The sequence below is a fragment of the Trichoplusia ni genome, chromosome 12, assembly GCF_003590095.1.
Source record: "Trichoplusia ni isolate ovarian cell line Hi5 chromosome 12, tn1, whole genome shotgun sequence".
NCBI classification, from domain to species: Eukaryota; Metazoa; Arthropoda; class Insecta; order Lepidoptera; family Noctuidae; genus Trichoplusia; species Trichoplusia ni.
Genome location: NC_039489.1, coordinates 1,269,560 through 1,285,501, shown reverse-complemented (window position 1 = coordinate 1,285,501; position 15,942 = coordinate 1,269,560). Strand labels below are relative to the sequence as shown.

The following is a 15,942-nucleotide window of genomic DNA, read 5'->3' as shown; positions in this document are numbered from 1 at the left end:
TAGTTTTGAATTATTATATATATTCTTGGTGCAACCAGACTGTTTGCGAATAGTCTATTTCATGGTATATTTTTTCTTTACAGTGTTCTTGTAAGGTTAAGTAAATTAAATGATTCATGCGTGATGAATGCTTAAAGCGGATATTTAAATTTATAGTGGAAAAATGCACGACATGCATTTCAGTTCAAAAAATTCTCGTAACTATTTTTGGTTCAAACCGGTGACTGGCCATGACAGTTGCGCTCATGAGTACAATTATACGGTACGCAACACCAGATTTCTAAACATATTTACAAAACATCTTCTTTATTCCACACTTTATCAGAAAATAACGTGCGAGAATAACGTAAATCACGTGCTTTTGTAAAATAAAATTGATAAGTTTTCCAAAATTAATGTTTATATATCTGCAATGTTATTTTGTTATAATTAGTGTCGAGATAAATCTTATATAAATATTACAGTTTAATTACTATTTGCATTATCTTGAAAAGATAAAATGTCTTTAAATTTATCACTTACTATCAAAGTAATTTAGTTTTAAATATTTTTATTACTACATGTGTATGGATCCCATTTAAAGAAGAATTGTGGATATATTTTTCGTATATTGAACATAATAATGTGCAGATAATAAATCGAGTTATTTAAGAATTGTTCATTCAAATATACGTAGGTTGAGTTTAAATTCTCATTTCGTATGTACAATTTCACTTTTATGATAAATCGTATTAAGAGTTGAAGTTAATTCTAAATTGGAAATTGGTCAACACTGGTGCAAAAGTTAAAAATTGCAATACAATATCTTAAAACAAAAACAATTTTATTTAAAAAATAATATCAACTAAGCAATCAATTAGTTTTCCTCTTAGGTTGGGGTTTCGATCTCATTTTAAGAATATACTTGACTGCTTTTCTGAGCAGTACGAAGACTATAGCTAAGCAAGCAGCTAGGTCAAAATAAAAGCGTTTGTAGAAAGGGAGGTCTAGTGCTGGTGAGCGAAGATGCGGGGCTCCTCTGGTCGAGACCACGTGTTCCACCCAGTAGGCCAGCTCCACGCCTGGTACCATCGGACGGTCATGGTATATCCTGGATAATTCCTTCGCCTTGGTCCTGTACCTATAAAAAATATTAGAATTTTTAGAGTCCTTTGTTGGTGAAATGTTATTATAGTTTAGACAAGACAAAAGTTAATAGAGAGAAGCTGTCTTTACTGACCTAGTAACATTTCATCTATTTGTTTAAATGAAGAGAACAAAATACTAAACTTAGGTGCTTGCCTTTGGAAAGGTTACAGTTTAAAGAAAGGAGTGCTCAAGAGACAGGTTTAATCGCATTAACGGGAGCAAAACTTTGGTAAAACGAAATCACCGAAGATAAGTCACGGGCCTCTTCCCGTATAGGGAAGGTCATCAGAAGGACAAAGTATAATAAGCAACTTACGCCGGATCCAATAAAACTTTGTTGATGGCTTCCTCTAATTCAGGAGTCATATCTTCGGACAATGTAACAGCGATGCCGAAACCCTTGCTATCAATAGTCTTCATGTTAAGATGCTGATCTGCCATCACTGGTATACCGACGAGAGGAACTCCAAAATGTATGGACTCCGTGGTAGAGAGGAGGCCACCGTGCGTGATGAAGAGCTTCAGATTTGGGTGGTCTGTCAGAGGAAAAAAAACAAGTCGTTTTAAGGAGCAGTTGAATGAAGGTGAAAGGTCCAATTTTTGTCGATACACCTGCATGTTTTATGATCTGCATACCATTTATTCAACTTGACTTCAGAACAGCGCTAACAGATCCTCTTTTATAGAGATGGGGTAAACAGAGGAAGAAGTAGAATTAGAGAACTCCATCTCTATATAAGAAGATCAGTCAGTGTTGTTTGACATCAAATTTGAAGTCAGTTCAGTTTCAATAAATAAATGCGGACAACATCACATACATTGTTCTGAACCCAAAGTAAGTTGCTAAAGCACTTGTGTTATGGAATTCAGATACAACGAAGGTACCACAAACACCCAGACCCAAGACAATGTAGAAATGTGATTTTTTACATTGACCCGGCCGGGGATCGAACCGGGGACCTCAGAGCTAGCGACACCTTGAAACCAGTGCGTACGCCACTCGACCACGGTTTCGGTTTTTGATGAAAATTGTATTGCGAGTGTTTGGAATCAATACCGCAAACTGAAATCAAATTATATTTGATAATAGAAAAAGTAGCAGAAAAAAATAGTTGTTTAGTAAGAAATCATAAGCTAATCATTCCTTAGTTTGGGAATAGATGGCGTTGTTTGAAAGTTATGAATTGTAACAAAAAAAAAACTTACAAATAGTTGTCTTTCTGCAAATGCAGAACTGTGCCCTTAGAATCTAAATAAAGTATCTCTACAGAAATAATACTCACTCAAGATGCTGGGTTGAGGAGCCCATTTAACTAAATGCACATTGGCGGGAACATTCTGCAGATCACCTTCAAACTTCCAGATAACCTGTTGTTTGAAGGTGCTGAACATTTTGAGCAAGTCATTTTTCATTCCATCAGACATGTCCTGGCTTTTCAGGTTTGAGCCCATACTGAAGTATATGACGCCATGTTTTGCTTCGTCCATCAGTTTTTGGAGATCCTGCAATAATGGTTTGGCTCTTATTTTATTTCAGTTTTGAAAATATAAGTTCTTTAAGTAAATGGTGTGGAATTTTGAGAATACTCTGTAAATGATTTAACTAAATATTAAATCATAATTTTCGAAATGCGATGCTCGATTAATGTGTAGTGTTTTGTTACAATATTCAGACCATCTTCTTTTTCCTACAGTTACTCATTTCTTGCCTTTTAGAGAAAACGACTGCATCTAGATAAGAATCCGGAGGGATCTGGATGCTTTTAGCCTTTAATTCCCTATTGTTGTAATAAATCCCTTGAGAAAGAATGAGAGTTAATTCTGCCAGTATTGCTTTCAGCTTAGCTCGGGCGTTCACATTTTAGTTCTCCCTTGGGAACTATGACTAAGAGGCGAGGTGACTTCTAGTGTGTTAATTTATGTGGTGGTCTTAATAAAGGTGCTATTATGTGGTATGGATCATAGGTCATATTTAATTATCTAGTTCAATTTAGAAGCTCTATTTGAATTAGAAAAAAATATTCGGTTTGTAATTATTATTTTAAAAGACTAAATTCAATTGTTGAATTGAAATAGGAGTTTCATGGAAAAAACTTGAGACAAAACAAAAAAGTAATCATTTTAGCACATGATCTGGTAAAAACATATGGAAGAGACCTTTTTCTAATATATAATAAGTTAATATTTGTACACCGATTCGGTAGAATGTATGATACTCTACTAACCATAAAACACCTATTGTAACTACTACATTCTAACAAATAAATGTTTCTTTCTTTCTTCTTTCTTAAATATTTTTTAATAGACACGGTAATAATATAAGCAGCTGTATAAAAGGTTTACCTTTGGCAAGGGTTTGACATCAGTATCAATGTGGTAACCTCCGACGTTTTTGACATTTTGCGGCAATTTTATCGACCCTCCGATTGATGGATGTGAATTCACAAGCATAAGGGACGCGTTGTATACAGCTTCACTATACGGAGGTAGTGTGACGCCTCTTTTAGCTGCTATTTCGGGGTAAACACTGCTGTACATCCACATCTCATATGCAGTTACAATCGGACTGGAAGAAAAACAAGAATTTATTTGCTGGAAGAAGAAACTTATGTATGTAGGTGCACTTCAGGTACAAGTAAGTTCTACCAAAATTGTTAGTTTTCTTCACTAGCACAGTACACCACATACATACTTACTCAATAAGGACAAGCTTTTTCACAATTTTCCATATTCCGTCAGCTCTTTGCCAGAAGTCCAGGGGTGGTCGACTAGACGAGAACAGGTCAGCAGTATATGAGGGGTTGGGGATCTCATCCATTAGTCTTAATGCCTGCCAGTGGGACTCGGTCGAAGACACCCAGATTAGGGGGCATTCGAATAGAGGTGGAATTCTGAAAATTGGAGATGAAAATAGTTCACAACGGTTTTTAAACTAACAAACTTTTTATTAAAACCTAAAATCCATAACAAGATAAGAAAATTAAGAATTAAGAGGATTTCAAAATAAAAAATTCAATGCTGTCCATTATTTTACAGCTGTTCGGGAGATAACATACGAGATGCTAAGTTATCGCTCTCCAACGACGCGGATTGGTCATTAGGCTAACCGCTCCACATTCAACCTTAACACTGTACAGTGTACCAAACTAATCAGAGTCAAACCTGACTGGTTTTCCCATGTTATACACGAAAAAACGCTGACTATAGTCAGCCTTTACTCTTTCGGACAGTTGTACAGTTTTTCTTGAACGATTATCAACCAAACCACTTACCCAACAAGCATTTCAGAAAAGAACCATTCCACGATGACGGCATCAAACTTCTCGTTTGGATCGTTCAAGAGTTTCAGTATATTTGGGTGTTCCAAAAACTGTTTATGTATGTAGGTGGCGAAGTAAGCAAAGAATGGTGAATCTCCTAAATTGGGTTGACCAATTATATTTTTCAGTTTAAATTTGTCATCTGAAAATTGAAAGTTCTGAATTTATTCGACAAGAATACGTTTAATTCCTCCAATAAATAAATCCATGTTTATTAAGTAATGAGGTATTTGACAAAAATCTGTTAAGTTTAAATAAAAAATACGTGACCAAACTTTTTTGTGAACCTGGCTGACGGACTAAAAAGACGAATAATTCTATATTTTAAGATTCAGTCAAATAGCCTATAGGTATTTCTAAATTACCTACCTTGTTCTGACATAGTCTTGAAAAATTCGAATATTGAAGAAACGTCGATCTCCTTCAGTTTGGGCGGAGGATTTTTTCTTGGAAATGATGTTATGTGAACCACCTAAAAGAAAAGAAAATCTTAATACATCATAAATGTTACCCATTCTAATGTGTGTTATTTCTGGTCTTGAAGCGATTTAAGGCATGATTAAGGTAAGTACAAAGGTTTTTCCATAATAATAATATTATGTGTAAGAACCAGTTCCCAGTGAGAACTAACAGGAATCCTTTATATTCGGTTCTTTAATAGAAGATGTTTTCGAACCAAACCATGGTTTAGAATAACAAAATTTATTCCTAATTCTAACTCATGCCTCTGCTCGAATTACCGCCAGTTTCAGAATACCAAATCGATCTCAATTCAATTGAAACACTATTATATTTTTTGGGAGTAAGCCAGTTGGTTTTGTCAAGCCAAACCAGCTTCATTAGGGATAGGGATCAGCACCGAATGAGTTTTAAGTATGACGGAGTGGTATTGGAGTTTCCTCGTACACGGTGCATCAGGATTAAAGCACACATCTATGATAAACATAATATAACTGTCATAATAGAACTGTCTTTCACTTTCAATGGTGTAAACTTATAATCAAAGTTCTTTTCTCGTTTCTTCTTCAGGGGTAAAGATCGACTAGTACACTTAAAGCCTTTAGATTGCCGTTTCTATTATCATTTTCCAGTTTAAATCTCCACTAAAGTAAGAGTAAAAAGCAAAATAAATATTTTAGAATAATTAGCAGCCGAATATGGTATTCCACAACCGGAAACAGGCGTCTCTCAAATACACAATTAGTTATCCCGCGCTATTTCATCTCTAGCGGGGTGCTTTCAATTCATTTTTGCTGGGGAGTTTGTTGCGCCATTTCTTCTCTCACAGAAAAAGCGTTTAGGAAGCGGTGAAGGCTGCGCAAAACTGGGTGCGGTTCAAGAAAATATAACCTTCAAAAAGTACTCCTTAGTGGCTTAATTTAAATAAATTACTTTTCATTTTCATTCCACCTCGCCATCGCTTTTTTTCCCAACCTTGGCGGCGTCAAAGAATATCTTGGAAAGACTTCATTCAAAGTACTTTTAATATCATATTCGTTTCTTACCTCATGACCAGCTTCTAACAACCTATTAACTACACCATGGCCTAGTATACTGTGACTCTTGGATGGCGCTCCGAATGAAACTAGTAACCTCAGGGCTTCGTTTGATGAGACTATGCTTAGCAATAGCAATCCAACCACTGTTCTGTACTGCATCTGAAATGTTACAATGGTTCATCTATACTAATATATATAGCTGAAGAGTTTGTTTGTTTGTTTGTTTGAACGCGCTAATCTCAGGAAAAATGAAAAATTATTTTTGTGTTGAATAGACCATTCATCGAGGAAGGCTTTAGGCTATAAACCATCACGCTGCGACTAATAGGAGCGAAGATACAATGGAAAATGTGAAAAAAACAGGGCAGGTATAAATCATAACTTATATCTTCTACCCACAGGGACGAAGTCGCGGGCAACAGCTAGTTGAGTATAAAACGACAAAACTTACGAAATTATCAGCAGTAGTAGACGTAACGTGAATGATGTATTTTTCGATACGTTATCATTTATTGACTAGTTTTGTATGACTTATTTTAGGTACGTAGATGCTTGTAAACTGAATTCTGTTACGTCTATTAATAAGCTGATTTTGATAAGAGGATTAAATTTGATAAAACTTCGTGTGGTAATTGTTTCTTTTTCTGTACATAACATATTATAGTTAACTTTAATAATTAATTGATTTAAATAAATCACTCCATTATTATTATTTTTCAAAATCGGTCTACAAATTTTTACAGTTTTTTAGGGTATGAAGCTACTCTAACAATTTCGGCCTGCTAACTTATCGGGAATTGTCTGAAAATTGAGTTACAAAAATCCAACCGTAACGACAAACAAACAAACAGACCAACAAGATAGTGAGTGCATAAAAACGCGGGAAAAAAGATGACTACTACAAGTATCTACTTTTCAAAATTCAGAAGGTTCATGATGAACCACGCCCACGTCATTAAAGAGTACCTATAGTGCCTACCATAATTGAGAAAACATGTTTTTCTTAGAGTTTATTCATCAAAGTTCGTATTTTTTTTTTCTCTAGCCCACTGTGTCCCACTGCTGGGCAAAGGCCTCCCCCAAATCCTTCCACGACTCTCTATTCTGGGCCGCATGGAACCAGCCTGCGCGGTAAGCGTTAAGGTCGTCTCGCCACCGCTTATTTATTTTAATTATTTTAATGAACCATTATTAAAAAACTCATTTGTTTTATAAGTGCTGTTAATAAGTAACCTTTTAATCTCCACGGACTTGTACACTCGGCAGCACATAAATCGAGATATTATTGCAAAAACCGACCTTCTTTCTTTACGAAAAGGTGTTATCGATATCAAAGATGCAATATATGCGGTTGATTGTAGCCAAGGTTTTATGCAATCCTAAGTTAGTAGGTATTACAAATTACAATTCTAAGGAAAAATCTGATTGTATTTATCGTGTTACGTGGCTTATAGATACGTTATGTCATAAATTTACTAATAATATTATCTTTTAAAAAAATCGCAGGTAAAACATCACCACTTCACCGGTTTAGCAAATGATAATTAAAAATACGTTGGTGCGTATTCAGATACCAATCTTGGGATTGCAACTAAGGATTTCAATAATAATGCCACGTTATTCATAAGGGGAGGCTCTTCTTAGGGGGTTTAGGTGATGAAGTTACAAAAAACGGGTTGAAATTTTCGAAAGTAAAACTAATGTAGTTGTGGAAGAGAGACATCTCTTTACGCTGTGCAGTGCGTCAAGGCGTACTCTCAATACAAGTTTTTGCATCTTGTAAAGAATAATGATAAAATAAGTACTACAATATAATGATTATACTGAATATAATAAAAAAAAAACAATGCACAAGTGATGCACTTATCCTGTGTGTGCCCACTTGTTAAAAAAATAATAATATCACTAGTACCAATATTAAACAAATATCACATACCAGAAAGGTCAAAAAACTTAATAATTACTAGGTGACACATGACATGTTGTGCGGTAATTGTCAGGATCAGGGTTAATTAATAGTATTAAAATCTCAAAAGTGATGTGGTCTTCTATTAGTAAATGTATTTTCAAAATCGGTTCAGTAGTTCCTGAGATTATCCTTACAACTGCACTTACTCAAAACATTTACCTGTCTATCGTATTAGCACCTATAGATTTATAAAAAAGTAATAACTTAATTGTTTTAACCTGACTTCTTGCATTCAAACTTAAAATGCGAGATTGATAACATTATCATACATTGTACAACAATAGCCCTCACACACGGTCAAGGCCAAAAAACAATCAATTATAAATTTAAACAATCACGTTAAAAAACAAAACACTTACGATCGAATTATCTCTCAATCACATTAAACACAATTTAAATTATTAATTGTTAAAATTCAATTAAAATAAATAAAAAATAATTTTATAAAACTTATGTTCAATTAAATTAAATTAATCTACATTGCAAGATGTGTCACACATGGCGGCAACAAGCGAACTGAGGATTGAAGGACTGATGACCGTTAGTGCTATATAGTGTTGTGCTCGGACGCGTATAAGCGTTGAATACGTCATATAATATGTCGCTGACAACGCAGGACAGGTTTAGGGCAGGCAGGGGGGGGGTGAAGGGGGATTGATAATCAGAGAAAGCGCAAGTCTTTTTAGGGTTTTTTAGAGGAATAGTTAAAGAGAAGACTTTTTAAATTTTCATTCAATTTCTATTTTTTTTTAAATTTCCAGAGTTTTACTGTCGGTTTGTCTGACTGTTCGTTTATCTGTTGGTCTTTACGTGAAAGCCAGCCTTTATTTTGTAGTTCTTCAGCGCAGAGCAGTACTAGACTTAGACAAGTATAAGCACATTGTCAAATAAAAAATGTTTAGTTCGGAACCCAGCGCGAGTTCAACGCACGCCACTTTTTTTCGGATGCACAACATGCAAAAGCGGTCTACCGGACCCGTTATTGCTTGGCGAAAACCCGCGTTGGTGTATTCAGAGTGGCAACTTATTCGATTCCTTAACACCTTCTCGACATATTTTGATAATATGCCTCAGTAGATATAAATAGTAAAACAACGTTTTACTAATTATATTGCTTTCAAAATTATATTTCTTCTGTCGTCAACATCGATGCCGTTGGAATCCACACAAATAGTGAAACCGGTAACAAGTATTTTATAATTCAAACTTCCACCACCCAGATCCCACACAGGCATTCATTTCCAATGTATCTCATTTGACAATGTTATCTCAACGTGTTATCAAGATGCCGCCATACCAAAATAGTACAAAGAACAGTCTCGCTCTCTCAAATATTCTCAAGTAGCAAAGACAAGAAAAGGACTTGGTAAACACGTAAGATAGAAAGCAATAGACATGCTTTTCTGTGATCCACGAATGCTTGATTTAAGTCTCGGTGTCTGAATGTTTGTGAAATCACAAGGATTAAGTGCAGGAGTCGTATTTTTAGAGAAAAAATAAGGAAAAAAATTATAGATGGAAAAGTTCAGCTGGAGATTGAGCTAAGTGGCGTGCCATAGGAGCGACTTGTCCAGCAGTCACTAAGACGTTCTGACATTAGGTCAGGGAAAACATCATGATAATTTCAGTATTTTAAATATTGGGATTTGGAATCAACCCGAAGCTGAGGATCGAGCGTAGTGATCGATGCTCAAATCTTTTCTATTTGGGAGAGGCCTATAGCAGAGCAGTCTAGTCTAGTCAGTCTAGAAGAAAATCTGTAAATAATAATAACATCAAATTAGCAAGTCAGTTTTAACATAATTAATACCAATGTTGACCAAAGCTTAAAAGTTTATTTTTCATTAGTAACAAATTGAGACGCCCACGCCCACTTTTCTTTAGGCGATTACTATTTTCGTAACTTCGTAAGTTCTTAAATAAATTAGAGATCTACAGAAGAACAGGATAATTGAATTTGCTCGCTCCTGTACGTCAATATTAGGTTCATTCATCTTCATTGACATTACAACGATTTCGATAAAAATAACGATACGAAAGATACGTAGGAAGTCTATTTCCGTAAGGGATAAAAGTATTCATGGCAGAGCTAATATTTAAATATAATGCAACCGTGAGGTATGGAATAGCAGTTTCATATTGAAATGCCTTACTGTTGTATTGAAAATAGAGCTTTAGCGAAACTATTTATCGACAAAAGGCTGAAGTTTCGGATTTATTTTCTGTTGAAAAAAGACTATTAAACCCTTGACTAAGATGTAATTTTGAGCAATGACAACGCTGATGTGCTATCATTATGGTAATTCCTATTATTACGTGATGCAATAATCGTTATAGCATAAATTACAACGATAATCGCATTTTTAACTATGTTCCTCATTCAATGAATAAATTAACACATTCTTTAACGTCAACTTTGAATTGAACCTTATCATCTGAAAAGACTCTTCTTAAATGACTTAGGTTCAGCTTCAAGAATAACCGTATCTAAGTAGCAATGCATAATATGCATTATAACCTTCGGCGGCGAAACTCTAAAATTACACTTGATTCGTGTCGTTTTTACGTATTATGAACGTGAGTCTAGTAACAAAATAAGAGAAATTTGGAGAATGATGTCATCTAGCCAACAAAGTTCAGATAGATATTTATAGATATTATTATTTTGAATAATAAAACCTTAAAAAAAGTCATCGTGAGTTGCAAATTACAATTTATGTCATAAACAAAAATACATTTACTTATAGAAGTTATCAATTTGGATAACGTAATTAATACCCGAATGATGCTCTTTACACCAAGGTGTTTACGTAAAATATTATTCAGACAATTTAATCTTACCTGACTATAATTGTATTTCTGAATTTAATCAAAATAGCTTTAGGAGTCTTCGTTTCTATCAAAATAGTCTAAAGAGCTTAGTAGAGATAGTTCTATTTGCATGTACCATGGAAAGCAATTTGAAGCGCCTGGCACGCCGTTCATAGCAATCTGCGATCGGACGGCGCTGTTTCACGCTGCCTTACAGTTTGTTAAGGCGCTAAAATTATTCTGGATATACTTAGCATTAGTAAAATTTGTTATATTTTAACTTTAAAAACGGATTATTTCTTTTACACGGAGAAAAGGTCTTGAGGTCAAACTGTAGTATGTACTAATGAAAATATAATGCATATTTTTTTTGTATTATACGGACTCTCTATAAAATTTACAGCGCATAGTGTAACCAACCCTGTATTTTCTTCATAAGAAAGTTAGTATTTTTTTTTAACTTGCAATATTTAAAAAAAATACTTAGGTACTGAGGATATAGGTAGTTAGCACAGTTCATGTATTCACGATAATAACCGAACAGTCGATTAAATTAGATCGGAAATTCAAGAATTAACAGTGCTTTCAAATCACTGCCACGACCATTTTATAACCATTTTATGGAGCCTTGCCGCCACTCTATCGTACATTCCTGTGGTTTAGTACCAGAAGGTACCAAAGATCAAATACCAATAGTGCCAGTAGTTTTGTGACCCGTAAAGAGTTTTATTTGTGAAAATAAAAATAATATTGCACATTTATTTGTGATCGGGTGTGTATTACCTATTAAACTCCGAATTTATTGTTGTCCATAAATATTTATATCGGATTTATGAAACTGAAAAATTCTGCTGACATATTTTGTACATGTCATATTTTAATTATTCTTTACCGTGTCTGCGTTAAGTTGACTTTTTTGACAGATGTCATACTACTTAACAAATAAGTAAATTACGGATTTTGTAAAAAAAAACTTGACATTTAAAAAATCTGTCGAACAGCTCATTAAGTTCTGATAGGGTTAAGCTTTATGCCTGTGATGCAGACATATTAAGACATGAGTACATAAATTTAAACATAGATGTTAGTTACTTGGCGCTTCGGACAACAGATAAAAGATTGTTGAAGCGAGATCGAGCTATACATAAGCGTTGTGTGAGACAAAGATAACGACATTTCGTTGCTCTTTCCCGATGTGCCAAGTTATACAATAATTTCGTACCTACACAATACTATTCGACGATTCGTGTAGTTAAATTAAAATAATTCAATTAAGCGTGGGTTTGAATATTACTTCCAACAAACTTCATTTTCTAATTATAATGTTTGTGAATGTAAGCTATTTTCGCCCACAACAAGGAAGAATGAGTAGTTCAAAGTTTGTGATACTCTTGTAATATTAAAGTTGGGAAGTTAATTTAATGTTGGTGATACACTAAAGTATTTCCTGGTAAAACATAAAATGGACTTTAAATAAGAAACTACTGAGTCAAACTTCATGATATTTTTATGGAGCACAATGAAAGGTATTTCTCGTGATTGGAAAAAATACTCGACAAAATCGGTTCATCTTTGAAGTGCTGAGGAACAAAACGTGCGAATTAAGAACTTATTCTTTTTTTAAGGTAGTTGAAAATTACGTCCATGTGAATGCTGGGCCAAAGAATGGTAAAATACTACCAAAAAAATTTCATATGTGTAGAATTTCTTTATTTTCGTTTAAATTGGCGGGCCTGTTAGTCTAGTGGTTAGTGACCCTGACTGCTATACCGGAGGTCGTGGGTTCGATTCCCACCCAGGACTAATGTTGTGTGGTGAGCATGATTACTTGTTCTGGTGTCTGGGTGTAATTTATCTATAATATGTATGTATTTAGAAATATATAAGTAAGTTTATCAGTTGTCTGGTTACCATAACACAAGCTCTGCTTAGCTTGGGATCAGATAACCGTGTGTGAGTTGTCCCAGGATATAATAATAAAGGATATAAATATCGATCATCGCGCAACGCTTGAGCTGATGCAATAGTTTGACGATGAATGGTTCGGTTCAGCGAGCTCATTGTTTAGTTATAACAAAGTGCTCTAGTGTATCATCACCTTAACATCTGCTTTTACTTGTGTGTATACTAGCTTTGTAACTACCTTTACATTACCTACACATACTGTTTGTTTTGTTTACGGTTTGACAATAGGAATCGGAAATCGAAATCGGAATGACTTCAACCAACTGAACGGAAAGGAACGAAATGGATATATGTTACGGTTTTTGATGTAAAACCACTAAATACCAGCCAAATATATTATTTAACTTGTGAATGTAACATCGAAAAGGATATTTGCACATTCTTTTTTCACAGTTATACCATAGATGTGTTAATTTTGTAACTTAAATAAAAAAATAATCGCAAAATAAAAGTTTTTCGCCAGAACTATGGTATCGCTAGGGCGTATTCTGCGAGATTTTTCTTATGCTCGATGCTATCTATAAGAGGTAAAACAAATCTTTGGAAGACGATTTTCGTATCCATAGTCGTTTAACACTAATTTGTGAGCTTCGTGCAAGGACTACAATTTATTTTAACTCATGTCTGGAACGCCAGTCTGCATTCCAAGATAACTAATGGAAGTAGAAAAACTACCAGAATCAAAAGTGATGTGGCGGGTTACTTCAGCCTCATGGACATTGAGCGCTTGTGTAAAAGTCACCACACAATGAGAGCCAGCAGATGGACGACGTCGCCTTCCTCGGTCTAAGATGCGGTGGTATTACGATTTGAATGCATACTGGTTTCAAGAGTCGTTGGATAGAGAACTTTGGATAGATTTAGGGGAAACCTCTATGGCTGTTGTACTAAAGTTAAGGCTACCAGTGGGATTCAGTATAGGCTAGATAAAAATTAAAAATAAATAGTGTACTTCCAGCTTCTATATTAGATGTTCCTGTGCATCTATTTCAGCGTTAAATGTTTCTAAGAGCCCTGAACAGCTTGATAAGTGAATGCTTTGAGTTCTTATTCTGATCTCTCCAATCCAATAAATTTTGATACTTGAATTTTATTGAACAGTCGATAACATTTTATAGTGTTGAACAATCAAGTAATTTAGTTCAGCCAAAACAATGTTATACAATATATCTATATCTATCTATACTAATATATAAAGCTGAAGAGTTTGTTTGTTTGTTTGTTTGTTTGAACGCGCTTATCTCAGGAACTACTGGACCAAATTGAAAAAATCTTTTCATGTTGAATAGACCATTCATCGAGGAAGGCTTTAGGCTATAAAAACATCACGCTGCAACTAATAGGAGCGAAGATTCAATGGAAAATGTGAAAAAAAACAGGGCGGGTATAAATCATAACTTATATTTTCTACCCACGGGGACGAAGTCGCGGGCAACAGTTAGTATTTAAATATAAGTAAAAAAAATACACGTATGGCCGTATCAACGGATTACTATTACTGCTACGGATTTTTATTATTCGTTGTTCTAGCGGAAGCAGACATACGTCATCTTTGAAAGTTTAAACTGACTATCTGTTACGGTTATTAACACTCAGCCTGGTCACAAACGGATGGACAAACGGACAGACAGGGGAACCTTACTAATACTGTTCCAATCATACCTTTGGGTACGGAATCCCATAACTAGCTTTCGACAAAACATTTTATTCAAAACAGTTTAAACCGCATTTTAAAATGTAACATCTAAACTATTAATGCAAAACCAAATATCCGTCCAAACGTCCAAAGGCCAAGAAAGCTTGAATAGCCCTTTCACGGACGTCGGTTTCGCAGAAATAGCTTGGAAACAGTCTAGATTTCTAGACCGAAGCTGAAACTAGGCAAATACTACGGCTACGTAAGGCTACCCAAGTCACGGTGCTTTCAGCCTGAAAACGGCCGGCGGTTCATCGTCTTGTATTATTGAGTTAGTGTGTTGTACGGACTTGTAGATAGGCTAGCATTTTGAGATCTATGTACTTGTTTTTTATTACTAAGATATACTCGTAGTATGAAAATCATTAAACTACTGAATATTGTAATTAAGTATTACGATCGCAAAATACCATAAACGATTTCGACTTCAAAAGGAGGTAATTATTTTTGGGCCCATTATTTTACTTTAAAGAGTATCGATAACGTATAAATTGCAGAATAATATAATTACACACAATATAACAACTCTCATTTCACTCATTATAAGCTATTTTTTTTGTACACACAGACACAGAAAATCACTGGTTTAGAACAGTAAGGGCCACTACCCACTGGACCAACAGCCCAGTCAAAATTAATAATTAAATAATAATAAATAAATAAATGCGGACAATATCACATACATTGTTCTGAACCCAAAGTAAGTTGCTAAAGCACTTGTGTTATGGAATTCAGATACAACGAAGGTACCACAAACACCCAGACCCGAGACAGTGTAGAAATGTGAATTTTTACATTGACCAGAACGGGGATCGAACCCGGGACCTAAGAGCTAGCGACACCTTGAAACCGGTGCGCACGCCACTCGACCACGTTAATTGTTGCCTATCCTTAGCGTCCGTGTATCTCATAACTGTAACAGACATTTGTATTGATGAGTGAGCACGCCGCCGCGAAATCCAATGTTTTCATATCAGCCCATTGAATAACTCGACCTGAAGTAACACCAAACAACACTTTACGAGATAGTTTTCACTTCGTACATTTTGGTTTCGATTTACTTCGGAATGAAATAGGTAGCAGACAAATACTAAGGGTACTACTATTTTCTGTGTTATTTTTGTACAGTCTTTGTAGACAACTTCAAAATGAGATAAAAAATTGGTGGAGAGATTTCTTTGTTGGTATCAGTATTATCTAATTTTGGGAAAGAAAATTTTGTTCCTTAAATTTTGAAAAGGTTGAGTTTTTTTAAAACGTTTGTCAAATGCAAGTCGGTTCTCGAACAAAGAGTTTTCCTCCTAATCTTGATAATAAAATGCTGAAAAAATAATGCGTGTGCTGTATGGCAGCTCTTTTAAATATTTATATTATTCGTATTGATTGCATAGTGGCAATCAAAACATTTCGGCTGTTTCTATACTTAGTTTATGAGATATAGCCGGATAAATACTAAAGCGGAGTCTTAGTAATTGGGTTTCGTTTAACCATTTGAATTCGGAATTCTAAAAGCACGCCTACCTTTTTAATTATATTTATTCCGAAAATATATTC

The 15,942-nt window shown here is 34.8% G+C and overlaps 1 protein-coding gene across 1 annotated transcript; it reads right to left on the bottom strand.

Moving 5' to 3' along the window:
* Positions 1-588: 588 nt before the first annotated feature.
* Positions 589-8,429, bottom strand: LOC113499657 (UDP-glucuronosyltransferase 2B20-like). Its single transcript, XM_026880197.1, has 9 exons — positions 8,276-8,429; positions 5,954-6,106; positions 4,818-4,920; positions 4,401-4,590; positions 3,825-4,019; positions 3,472-3,694; positions 2,412-2,631; positions 1,445-1,664; positions 589-1,120 (listed from the first exon to the last, which is right to left on the bottom strand). The coding sequence occupies exons 2-9, from the start codon at positions 6,104-6,106 to the stop codon at positions 853-855; spliced, it is 1,572 nt and encodes a 523-aa protein (XP_026735998.1). The 5' UTR covers positions 8,276-8,429; the 3' UTR covers positions 589-852.
* Between the last annotated feature and the right edge of the window lie 7,513 nt (positions 8,430-15,942).